Source organism: Epinephelus moara, chromosome 9 (assembly GCF_006386435.1).
Source record: "Epinephelus moara isolate mb chromosome 9, YSFRI_EMoa_1.0, whole genome shotgun sequence".
NCBI classification, from domain to species: domain Eukaryota; kingdom Metazoa; phylum Chordata; class Actinopteri; order Perciformes; family Serranidae; genus Epinephelus; species Epinephelus moara.
The window spans coordinates 381448-393532 of NC_065514.1; the positions used below are offsets into that span (position 1 = coordinate 381448).

General features: G+C 44.4%; 1 protein-coding gene across 1 annotated transcript; it reads right to left on the bottom strand.

Moving 5' to 3' along the window:
• Positions 1 to 3128: 3128 nt before the first annotated feature.
• On the bottom strand, positions 3129 to 11885 carry dnajc25 (DnaJ (Hsp40) homolog, subfamily C, member 25). Its single transcript, XM_050053477.1, has 5 exons — positions 11459 to 11885; positions 7484 to 7636; positions 6573 to 6943; positions 6372 to 6471; positions 3129 to 5790 (listed from the first exon to the last, which is right to left on the bottom strand). The coding sequence occupies exons 1-5, from the start codon at positions 11813 to 11815 to the stop codon at positions 5668 to 5670; spliced, it is 1104 nt and encodes a 367-aa protein (XP_049909434.1). The 5' UTR covers positions 11816 to 11885; the 3' UTR covers positions 3129 to 5667.
• Positions 11886 to 12085: the final 200 nt, after the last annotated feature.

Here is a 12085-nt window from a genome sequence, read left to right on the forward strand (position 1 = left end):
TTATCCAATTGCGTGCAGTGATATTTTCAAATGCATGCTTGGTGCCGCCCCTCGAGTTGGGCCATTTTCCTTACTCATGGCCAGACCCTAAATCTTTCTAGATTTGGGTCTGGATTTCCAGACTAGTTACTGCCTCCAATGTGGGCGTAAAGGTGAAACAACGCTGTCGCCCCATTCAGAGATTGTACCTTTAATACAGAACAGTGAGGTGGCATGACAGCATTAAATTGCCACCTTGAAGAGGCAGTGTAAAAGAGGCTTCAGACACCACAAACCTAACCACCTCCAGGAAGACTGTCGGCTGTAGTTTATTTGGCCAGGCATAATGGAAAATTATAGTAACTTCACTCTTTTAAACACGAAATCTGAATTAGACATTAGTTTAAAAAACAAAGAAGTAGAAGAAGTAGCTGCTTCTTCATGCTAACAGATGGTATTTATATGTGTCCATGTATTTATTTGCAGTACTCAAGTTATCGTTCAAGTCATCTACATGTACATAAATTCTGACATGAACACAAGCTGGATGTTTTTCAGTTAAAAACACTTTTCTTGCATCACCTCAAACATTTGTTGTCTTTGTTTATCTCCCTTTTTATAGTATGAGTCGGCAAAAACTCTTCTGCTGCAACCCTACAAATAACATTACTTAAAATAACCTGACATTAACGTGACCTACCCTTAAGCTGAAAGGAGGAGAGTACATTATTTTTCAAAACCAGCTTTAAAAAACCTGCTTATTTTCTTATTGGATAAAAAAATAGAGACAGAAATGTAAAATTAAATCTATTTTAATGTCACAACACGCTTTTAAGTGGTGACTGGTTTGGTGTGTGAGAGCAGAACTCATTCTTCACTCAGCCACTTCCTTCCACTTTGCCTGAGCACAATGAAGTGTGACGCCCTGAACGCTTCTGACAAGCTTTATTCTTCCTCATTTGTGTGATTCATACAGTCTCACCCCGCTCTGTTTCCATCTGAATAACTTTCCATCTAAATTTAACACAGATTTTAACCACAATTTAGAAATGAATGTGTGTTTCCGTCCACTACTGCTATGCAAATATAGGACTTGGGTGCTTTGAGAAACAGCTGGTGCCAAACCATACCAAACAATGATGGAAAGATGGGACTTTTCCCACACATTTTAACACAACGAGCTCTTACCCCTGCCTTCGAGTGTGGCCTTTTAGTACAGGTACAAAATACTTTTACACTCATGACATTTGTAATTCATGTCTTTCAAACTATTTGAAACATTGACACCTTGAAGACTGCTGTCAGTGTTGCACATGAACATGCTAAAAGTGCACTTCCATCGAAGGAAGTCCGATCCAACATGGGGCCTCTGACCTGTCGAGGTATGGACACATGACCTCAGGGGGTGTCCTGTGGTGTCTGGCACCAGGGCGGTGGATCCTTTGAGTCCTGTAAGTTGTTAGGTGGGGTACTGGTGTTGTGTTGAAGTCCGTTTCTCCATCGATATGTGTTTCCTCCTACCTTAACCTTACCCAAACCTTTAGCCCTAAACCTAACCACCTAGGGGAACAGGAGTGCTACGCATTAACCTTTTAAAACCTGGAGCGACATCACTTTTCTTGTGCTGCTTTCAGACACCATTTGCAAATATTTAAACCTTTGAACCCTGAGCTGATTGGAGCGATTTCTTGAAAAACATGAGAAAAAAGGCAACAAGCAATTTAGTAAGAAATGTCCCACAAATTGCAAAAAAAACCCCAAAACATAATAATAGTTTTTAAAAAAAAAATATATATATATTTTTTAATTGTACTTTTTAATTTTCTCCTTCTACTTATTTCTTCTTTCCCTCATTCATGAACAGCTTTCAAAGCTTTCGATTTACTGGTCCATCTCCATCCCAACCCTCACCAATGGTCATGAGCTCTGTAGTGACTGAAAGAATGAGATCATGGATCCAAGCGGCCAAAATGAGTTTCCTCTGTAGGGTGTCTGGGCTCAGCCTTAGAGATAGGGTGAGGGGCTCGGACATCCAGAGGGAGCTCGGACTGCTCCCTCTTGTCAAAGGGGTCAGTTGAGGTGGTTCATAGTGTTGTGTCGTTCGCGAACGAATCGTTCAAAAGAACTAATCTGTTGAGTGAACGTACTGAACTGAATCACTTCTGGAACTGATTCGTCCATTTCTCAGTTCAGTTGAGCTCAGCAGCGAGCGTGCAGGCAGGGAGTGGAACTGCCGATTCGGTCCGTGCGGATGATGAATCTCTCGTGAGTCACGAGGCAGCTAGGGTGCAGGGAGGGACTGCCTACCGCGTGACGAATCACTCGGTGAACGAATCACTCAGTGAAGGACGTATCCCAGATCCCTGAGTGATTCAAATCCTTTCTTCTCAGCGATATACTTTCATAGGGACTGTTTTCTCCAAGCTAACGGCTAATGTAGCCAGGAGTCAAGCCACATGAACACAATCACACACCTCCCCATTGTTTTAACAGACTTAATCTCCAGATAAACAAACTTAAAACGTTAGGCTGGCCAGTAATGAGACTCACCAGTGCAGGGCAGACGCAGCAGCAGCAACGGAGAGAGACTGAGTCGGACTACGCAGTACACACTCAGGGCTTCTCCCGCCAAGCACTGAACGATTCGGTGAACGAATCTTTTGAACGAATCTTTTTAATGAACTGATTCTAGTGATTCAGTGACATCTAAAGAACTGCTTTGCCCTTCACTAGTAGTTCGGGCATCTGATCAGGATCCTCCTGGGCGCCTCCTGTTAGAGGTGTTCCAGGCACGTCCCACTGGTAGGAGGCCCCGGGGCAGACCCAGAACACACTGGAGGGATTATATATCTCATCTGGCCTGGGAACGCCTCGGGGTCCCCCAGGAGGAGCTGGAAAGCATTGCTGGAGAGAGGGACGTCTGGAGTGCTTTGCTTGGCCTGCTGCCCCAACTAAAGCCAATGGATTTCTTCTTCTGTTGCTCATTGCCTTCTTTCCATGTTTAGTTCAAGCCACTTTGTTCAGGACTCAAAGGGTTAATGTTGTGGCTGATCAGTGTAGATGAAGACTCAGGCTCAGCTGCATGTCCAAATCAGTTGCTTGGCTATGATTGTACAGTTTAGCAAACGGAAACAAACTTACTCCAACCATATTTTAAAATGTATTTATTAGAAAAACTACTTTGCTGTGTCCATACCATAGACTGTATGCATGTGTAATTACAGTATGAGTTTAATGCCGCCTCAACACCAGAATGACAACAAAAAGACCAGTGAAATGTGAACCAATAAATAATATTTAGTAAGTTATTCAGATGCGGTAAACAGTCGAGGGGTCACCTGAACGTATGAAGAAACAGCAGGAACCACCGTAACACTCCCTGCGTGAGAAACATCTGCCGTTGCACAATGTACAGACACTCGCAGCTGTCGCTTTGGCTTCCATTGACACAGTAAGACAGACAAATGTGCACGGCTCTTTTTGCTTCTGCTTTTTGTCCTGATAGAAACGCTTCAACCTCAGATCAGATCAGAAGAGAGAAGTGTTTAAAGTTTATCAGTGTCTCCAGTTTGCGCTTCTCTTTGTGTTTTTTGTACATTTGACACGTTCTTCTGGTCAGCAAAGTAACCTGCTGTTTGTTGTCTTCCCCAGAGTCAGAAGAAAAGATGGATATCAGTTCCATCTCTTCACCACTTCCTTCTCGTATCTTAGCTCATCACCAACGGTCTCTTTTTTACATTTGAACAAACAAGATATGAACATGTAAACCAGACAGCTTCGGATATTCTTAGAGCTAGGCTGTTCGCCCTGCTCCTGTGCTGCGTCTCAAATCAGATGCTTCAGAGTGCATTTAAGAAGTACGTCAAAATGCAGTGCAATATGACTACCAGGATGGTGCACTTATAACAGTCAGAAAAGTTCACTGTGGAACGTTAGATACTTCTCACCCTAAATGGTTGCCGTGTTGCCTACGTAGCCGAAAGAGAGGACCACAAACACATTTTAAACTTGACAAATGTTGGGCGAAAACCGAAGCTTTGTACAGTTGTTCAGGTGTATTAATTCTGTAATAGTTTAGTACCGCGAACGATAATGCAAATGCTAAGGGAAGCTTGCTAACAGTGGCACGTTACAGTCCTTTCAGGATTTTGCAGGTTGTTTTTGGGAATGCCTGATTACATGACATCCATCCATCCATTTTCTGTCGACTCTGTTGTTGAACCTGTTAGTAACCGTTGCATAACAGTAGCTTTGTGATGCTAACAGTTAGCCCTGTCACAGGGTGTGTAGCCCTTTTTACACTGCCTGTTCAGGACAGGGATATCATGCCGCCTGACTGTTCTGAATAGAATCTGTTCTGAATCATGGAAAAGGGGGAATGAGTTTTTTTGCGATGGCCTGAACGACCGGATCATGGGTGGCACGGGTGTGACATTTTGATGAGGTGTTAAGCATGTGACCCACTGCAGGAGATTTTCAAAGTAGCTGATAGCAGTTAGCGGCTAACTCAAATAAGAAGAACAGTGGCCGAAAATGTCTGCAAATTGTGAAAACAACAGTTTTGGGAGCTCCTTACCCTCCGAGCTGATGATGATGATGTTACTGAAACGTTATTGCCATTGTTGTTTAGAAAGTGCTGCTGACACGTATGATTTATGTCACACTAGAAGCCCACACAGTTGTCTTACATGTAACGCCTCCAGCAAAGCTGTGATGACGTGTATTATCACACAATTGAGCGGAACTATGCCGCTGTCGTTTGGTTGTGTAAAAATGCAAAGGAGGCGTAAAGAGGGGACTTTGTAGCAGCTCTATAGCGCCATCTCTGTGTAGAAAGAGCTTGTGACTCTGTCCCAACAGTCACATGACCTGTTAAAGTGAATCGATTCGCAGCACGCAGCTCTACGATGTTGCCTTGTTTGATCTGAGACAACACTACCCTGGCAAACTTTAAGAAGTGGCTCAGTAAGTACATAGTGTGCGTAGTATACTACATGTAAATGTATTGACGAAGTATCTGCTTTGAGATACAGCACTCGTCTTGTTCTAAGCTACGCTAAATAACTCCTGAATACTGATATGCGTCTCATCTGACTCTGGGGAAGAAAAGATTTAACAGCTGTTCTTGTAAAATACTCTCTGGCTCTGGTTTATTCATCTGAAAACAAATAATGTTAACACTCTTCACTAATCTCACATTTCAGACTGATAGCGGATTCATACAGAGTGAGCAGGTGGCGGTCCGATGCCTTGCCCAAGGACACTTCGACAGAACTGTTGGCTCTTGCAGGAGCCAAACTGTTAGCCTTCTGGTCTCAGTTATCCAACAGAAAATCATTCACAAAAATTCAGGCACCAAAGCTCATTCATCCAGCAGGAGAGACAAAAAGAAAAGCTCGGGGAAAATTACAGAAAAAAAATAATTAAACTTTAGATTTTGATTTTGGGGGCAAAAATAGCACAATGTAAAAAACTACTCAAAAATCTGAAGCCCACAGCAGCTCACAGTTTTTCCTCGTATTCGCCCCCCGCCATGAGGCCTGATCGCTATGAAAATATCTCTCACCGTATAAACAGGCATAGTTAATCTTTCTGTACAGGTCTTTATCCACACAGCGGTGTGTGTGTGTTGTCCATGTATGTTGGCACTGAGGCAGGTGTGTATGTGACAGGCGCAGCTCCAGGATGTCAGTCGTCGATGAACGTAAGCCGGCCCGGCCCCTCATTCTTCATCCAGCGGCGGTACCTTTTCATCCTTGGGTCAGTCGCCATCTTCACCTTCATCTCCTCCTCCTGCTCCTTTCTATGCACCTGAAAGACGCAGATCAGGGACGGTTAGACTCGCAAACTGCTGAGGCTGGATGAATCTTTAAGATCACTTCTTAAGATGAAAACACACTGCCGCCGCCATGGTGCCACGGCCGAGTGCCACCCCAACAAAAACAGGACATGTCGCGCTGCAGCTCATTGAGTTATCTGTACCTCTTCTCCCTCTGCATTAGCTTAAAATCATGCGTGGACAGCCCCTAATTAAAACTGATTTCTCACCCGAAGAGCCGATCTCCAGAGTGTGACTTGCCACACAATATCTTTTCGGCGATTGTCTTTACAATGACCGTATTGTCGTTGTTTAGCTTAGGATATTTATCAACCTCAACAACAAGTCTCTCCTCATCCATTCTTTGTCACATACAAGACACAGCAACAGAAACAGAGTTCTCTTTATGCATCAATGGTGAGGAGAGGAGTTGAGCTGCCACAGGAGCAGTTCAATTTGTCATGATCTGGCTCTAATAAAACCCCACTTCAAAAAATCCGAACTCTCCCTTTAATAGCGCACATGGTCGATTTAGTACAATGTACAATTCTACAGAGAATTTTAAGAGACAAACCTCGAAGTTTTCTTTGATCCACAGCTGTTTTTCCATGAATGTCTGTTTGGTGTTTTCATCCAGACTGTCGAACTGAGACTGAGACATCTTCATGTATCTCCTGAGAGTGAAAACACACAGTCTGATGTGAGATAGAGCCGAGACGTCTAGATTCATCTCATTCTTTGAGATAATAAAACAATATACTATATCTTAACCGACCTGATGATGTAGAGCTTCTCCTCGTCTCCGTACTCCTCCCTGCAGATGGTGAAGCGGTAAATCCAGGAGACGTACCAGGTCACATAGTTGGTCAGGTAGTAGGGGAAGAGGACGATCTGACACAGCAGGATGTCCGACAGGTTGGGCTTCTGGTAGCCTCCTTTGATGTCGATCTTGTTTTTGATGATGTCGCGGATCACTTCTTCCTCCTGCTCCCGGATCTCCTCCTTGGAGCGGCGGTTCTTGCCCTTCTCCTTGGTGCGGTTGAGGAGCCCCTGCTGCTTGGCGATCTCCGTGGCCTGGATTCGGTACTTGGGGACCGTCACCAGGTAGTTGATGGCCTCGTTGTAGCTGCTGTGCCAACTGTAGTACTGGAGGGGAGACAGGGAGGGAATGGGTGAGTGCTGATGGGGGTTTCACATACGTCTCCACTTCCTCCCACTGTACAGAACTGAGGCCGGAGCACAGGAGCTGCTGGTCTGCCTCGATCTGTTAGTGTGTGTTATGTTCCTATGTGTTTATTCATTTGCTTGCCTTTCATTTTGTAGTGTAATACACTTTCTGTCCACTGGGTGGCGTTTACCTACAATGGGACTGCAGTTTAACAGGAAGTGTGATTGCAGTCAGGTGTGTTGCCTGCCAGGGAGAAGTGTGCATGCATGCATTCATCGTATCATGGGGTGAGTAATTAATATACCAGTGTTCATTTGGGGGTGAGGTACTCCTTGAAAAAGGAAGGCAACGTTTTTATCACTTGTTTAGTGTTGTTTTAGTTCTGCACATGAGATCTGATGACAACAAACACTGTATAATATCACCAGATTGATTTTTAGGTAACATCTTTAACTGATAAAAAGGTTTGTCGGGGATAAAGAGTCAGAGATTCAAGGTCTCAGTCTTGTCAGTCGTACCTGAAAGATGGAGATGGCACAGATGGTGACCAGGATGACGACCCTGACGTCCACTTTGGGCGTGAGCTGTCGGCGGTAGTAGGCGTAGTAGTGCTGGTAGTACTCCTCAGGGTGGTCCAGCATGTAGTCGTAGTCCCGCCGAGTGTCCTCATCCTGCACACACAGACAGCGAGACATCATTTCTGAACTTCAGGTCCTTGGGAGGCTCACAGTGTTTTTTACTAGTGGCTGAACAGTCTAACACTGTTTGGATACAGAGTAAGATCCTTTTTGTTGAACCAGAAACAGCCCTGAAATCACCGTCACCAAACCCACCAGACTCCATTTAAATAAACATTTATTTTAGTGTGTATAGAGGCAGCATGTTGTCACATCTAACTGGTGAATTAAGGGTTAATTTCAACCCAATGAGAGCTGGTGATTGTTGGAACAGTGGAAAGACGAACAAATACGGTTTCTGTAAGTTTAATTTTGTTTCTGTCGACTTTGAATGAAGTGTGTTTTATGATATTAAAATTCGTGTGTATTTAAATGGAGTCTGGTGGGTTTGGTGATGGTGATTTCAGGGCTGTTTCTGGTTCAACAAAAAGGATCTTACTCTTTAACACAAAGCTCTATCTCTGTAGGGATCTTTTCATAATATTGTCAGACACTTAGAATAACAATCTGAGCCTGTCAGTGGTGAAAAAAAATTTTTTTTAGTGGATGTAAACTGACGACATGAACATACACGGAGTGGTTAAAATACAGCCTGATCAGTTTATCTGACGTACACAAAGTCACACAGTAATTCCTCAGCTTGGTAGCAAATGTTTGGTTTTCACCCCCGGCGTAAGAGCATAGGACATTTTGTGGACGTACCCCTAAAACAGACTGTACCTATTCAGCTGGTTGCAATCTGCAGCCTCACCACTAGATGTCACTAATCACCTCACGCTCCTTCAAGTCTTACTGTCTTTTCTGGTGTCTCCTCTCACTTGGGATGTTTCTGTTAATACCTGCAGGCGTTCTTCATCTCTCTCAGATACACACTGTTTACTCTTTTCTCAGTTTTCCCGTGCAAATATTTAACTTCCTGTGGAGCCACAGGGAAGCTACTCTGTCTATGTGACACGTCCCCATTGGACACAGAAACTAAACCAAACATTAGAACATCTGCATTCACATCAGTACTGATGAATATTAAAGTTATTCAGGGAACGTCACCTCAGAGTCAAACCACAGAGGACTGTGTGACAAGAGTGTGTCGTCTTAGTAGGATGTGTATCAACTGAAGTTCATGGTAACACAGTATGACGAATATTATTCATGATGTATTCATGGTGTTACCTTAAGCAACACCAGTGACGTTGTGGATAGTTTGATATGTTATAGGACATAACGACAGTATGAATCCCTTCAGGAATACCTGATAGAACTATTTCATGAAGGAGAAAAAGAACAGTATCTTACTGTTACTACTGGGCAACACTTCATGAATATTATTACAAAAGTACTGCAGAGATACCACAGTCGGTAAATAGAAAAACTATAGTGCTATTTGGACGGGATTAGTTTAATGTGAAGACGTGGAGTAAAGTAATTATTACCAGGGATTTTAGTCCCGTCCGAACGCGCCATGTCTGTAATCATTACGGATAATGTTAGTAAAAATTACGGCGACTTTTACCTTCTGTAAAACAGTCTGGAGAAAATACCTCGGGTAATATTAATCCCATGCGAACGCGATCCTCTGTAAATATTTTGTCACATCCTGTTTACGACCAGTTCTCTGGCCCTGGCCCAGGCGCTTTAAGAAGCATTCGATGTTGTCGGCAGTCATGATAGTGGACATTCTTCTAAAGGCCCTGACACACCAAGCCGACGGTCGGCCGTCGACCAAAGTCGGGCCGTCAGTGAGCATCTGTTGGCCTAGTTTTTGTGGTGTGTCCCGCACCGTTGGCCCTTCGGCGTCGGTGGCTTTTCGGCCGATTGAGCATGTTGACTCGGCGGCGGAGCTTGTCGGTGAGAGAGATCACTCTGAGATCACTCTGACTCTGTATTAGCCAGTGGAGGTGCTGCGGAGTTCGGCTACATAGATAGGTAACACCTTGGCTGACAGGATGTACCACTCTCTCACTCCACTCTCTCTCACGCAGGCGCAGAACGTACGTGCCACTTGGCTGTAGGATGTAGTCCATGTAGTGTGTTCAAATGTAACTGACACAGGGCGACGTAGATGACGCAACAGTTGGCTTTCGTCGCCGCAAGTTCTTTGATGTCAGTTTGGTGTGTCCGCACCTTAATGATCGCATAGCCTGGGCGCAAACCGAGTTACCACTCCCATCTCTGGTGGAATTACGGAGATGTCTTGTTCCGTGCGAATCGGACATTTATATTACAGACATCCTGTGGTAAACTAACATTAGTCCACATCCCTATGTAAAACTAATCCCGTCCGAATAGTACTTAGGAGAACATTATAGTAGGTAATGTTAAAGGTTGCACATAATGCTCATTTTCAGGTTCATATTTATGTTTTGGGTTTCTATTTGAACATGATTACATGCGTTAATGTTTGAAGAAAACAATTTACTTCCCTCAACCTGTCTCGCTGAATGTGCCTGTACTCACGCCCTATTTGAAATGCTCAGTTTAAGCGCCTGTCTCTTTAAGAGCCCCTCCTAAAAAAGCACAGTCTGCTCTGATTGGTCACCGTTTCCAGGTCTTACATATCTCATATCTGCACTACAGCCAGGGGAGTGACTGTGACGACACTGTAGCGGCAGTTTCTACCTTTATATTGTATAGTTGTGACATCACAACTTCACAGAAGTCCTGACAGCTCGTTTAAAGACACAGTTTCTGGATACGGACTGTGTACATGTCTCTGTGGACTGAGCGTTTGGATACTTTCACAGTATTTGTATACAACTATACCTGCTTTATAGTTATTGAAAAAAAGATATTGGAAATCTAACTTTAAGGGACATGGAAATCTAATTTATAGGAACATCACCGGGATACCTGTCCCTTCAGGAGACACTTAGCATAACAAGCACTAGTTTGGTCTTTGACAGGACGTGCCCTCCAGTATTTGTTATTTTGGAAAAACCAAAGTTCATGTTGTTCCAACAAAGGTTAAAAGGAGGCACGCTCAAAGATCTTAAGGACAAAACTGACTTATCTCAATTTCATAAATTTATTCTGGTCATGTCAAACAAGCACGCTCACGATTTGGTCTATGTTGTCTGTAACTCATGTCGCTGCCTGTCTCAGCCAGGACATTTTTACTCTCAAGAGGTTTTCATGGTTAAATAAAGGTTAAATAAAAAAACAAATCCGACCTTAAAATAGCAACATTCCATCAAAATCACTTTATTCTGCGTCTGGTTTAAAACGCAGCCAAAAATAGACTGAAACACTGAGGCTTTTTTTAAACTGCAGGATTTTGTCTTCAACTTCTAACTTTTAACTTTCAACCATTAAAGTTAAGTTTTAAAAAACCCACTAACTCATTTAAGGTGTCTGAGGGTCATGCAGTTTCCACCAGTCACTCAGGAAGGCTCAAAGAGAAATATTTGTAGCTCCAGGGAGGGTTTAAATAGAAGAGAAGTCACACCTCAACCACCCCTCCTCCTCCTCCGATGAGTTAACAACAGTCCCTTTAAAATACAGCTACACATCAGACACACACTGTCAGATGGTCTGTGCCTTCATTAATATTATAGGACACCACTGAAGATACTGTGACATACTAAGAGCTGTACAGTAGGAGCGATACGGGCACCACAGAAGAAGAGTCCCACAGAAGTTTTACACATTAAGGTGGACTATAGTTTGATACTGGACTCATGAGGCAACATCTTATTAAATAAATGAATAAATAAAGTTTGAAGTAAATTATTAGGAATATAGGATCCTGTCAGAGGGACCCAACAGTGTCAGCTGTGATAATAATGAACCCCTCACACACACTCAGAGACTTGGACCAACCTTTAACGTCTCGTACGCGGTGGCGACCAACAGGAACTTCTTCTGTGCGGACTCCATGGTCTCTCCCTCCATGCCGGGCTCTCCCACCCTGAACCGGTCCGGATGGTACCGGCGGGCCAGCTGCCGGTAAGCCCGGGCGATGTCAGCCTTGGCGGCCTCCCTGGTGACGCCGAGCACATCGTAGCAGACCTCGGTGCCGCAGTAGAGGCCCTCCACCAGCGCGGTGACCGCCGGGAGGGACGACACGGAGAACAGGAGCACCGCGAGCCGCCACCAAGGCCTCACCGTCCGCGGACAGCCAGCTAACCCTCCTCCGCCTCCGCCACCGCCGCGGCACCGCTCCGTGGGCGCAGCCATCTCTGACTACCTGCTACTGCTGCTGCTGCTGCTGAGCCCAGGCTGCTCTGTCGCGCGGTGCTGACGTCATCAGGGGGCGCCGGGACAAAATGATGACGATGCATCGAAGATCGTGTGTGTCAGAGAAGATGAAGAGGCGTGTGCTGACTTGTCTCTGCCTTCCGCCATTTATGTTGTTTTGTTAACGTTAAAGGAACACTTCACCCCCAAACTGAACATCTGTACATCAGTCACTCACCCTGTGTTATGTTGAATTAGTAAAGAAAAGTT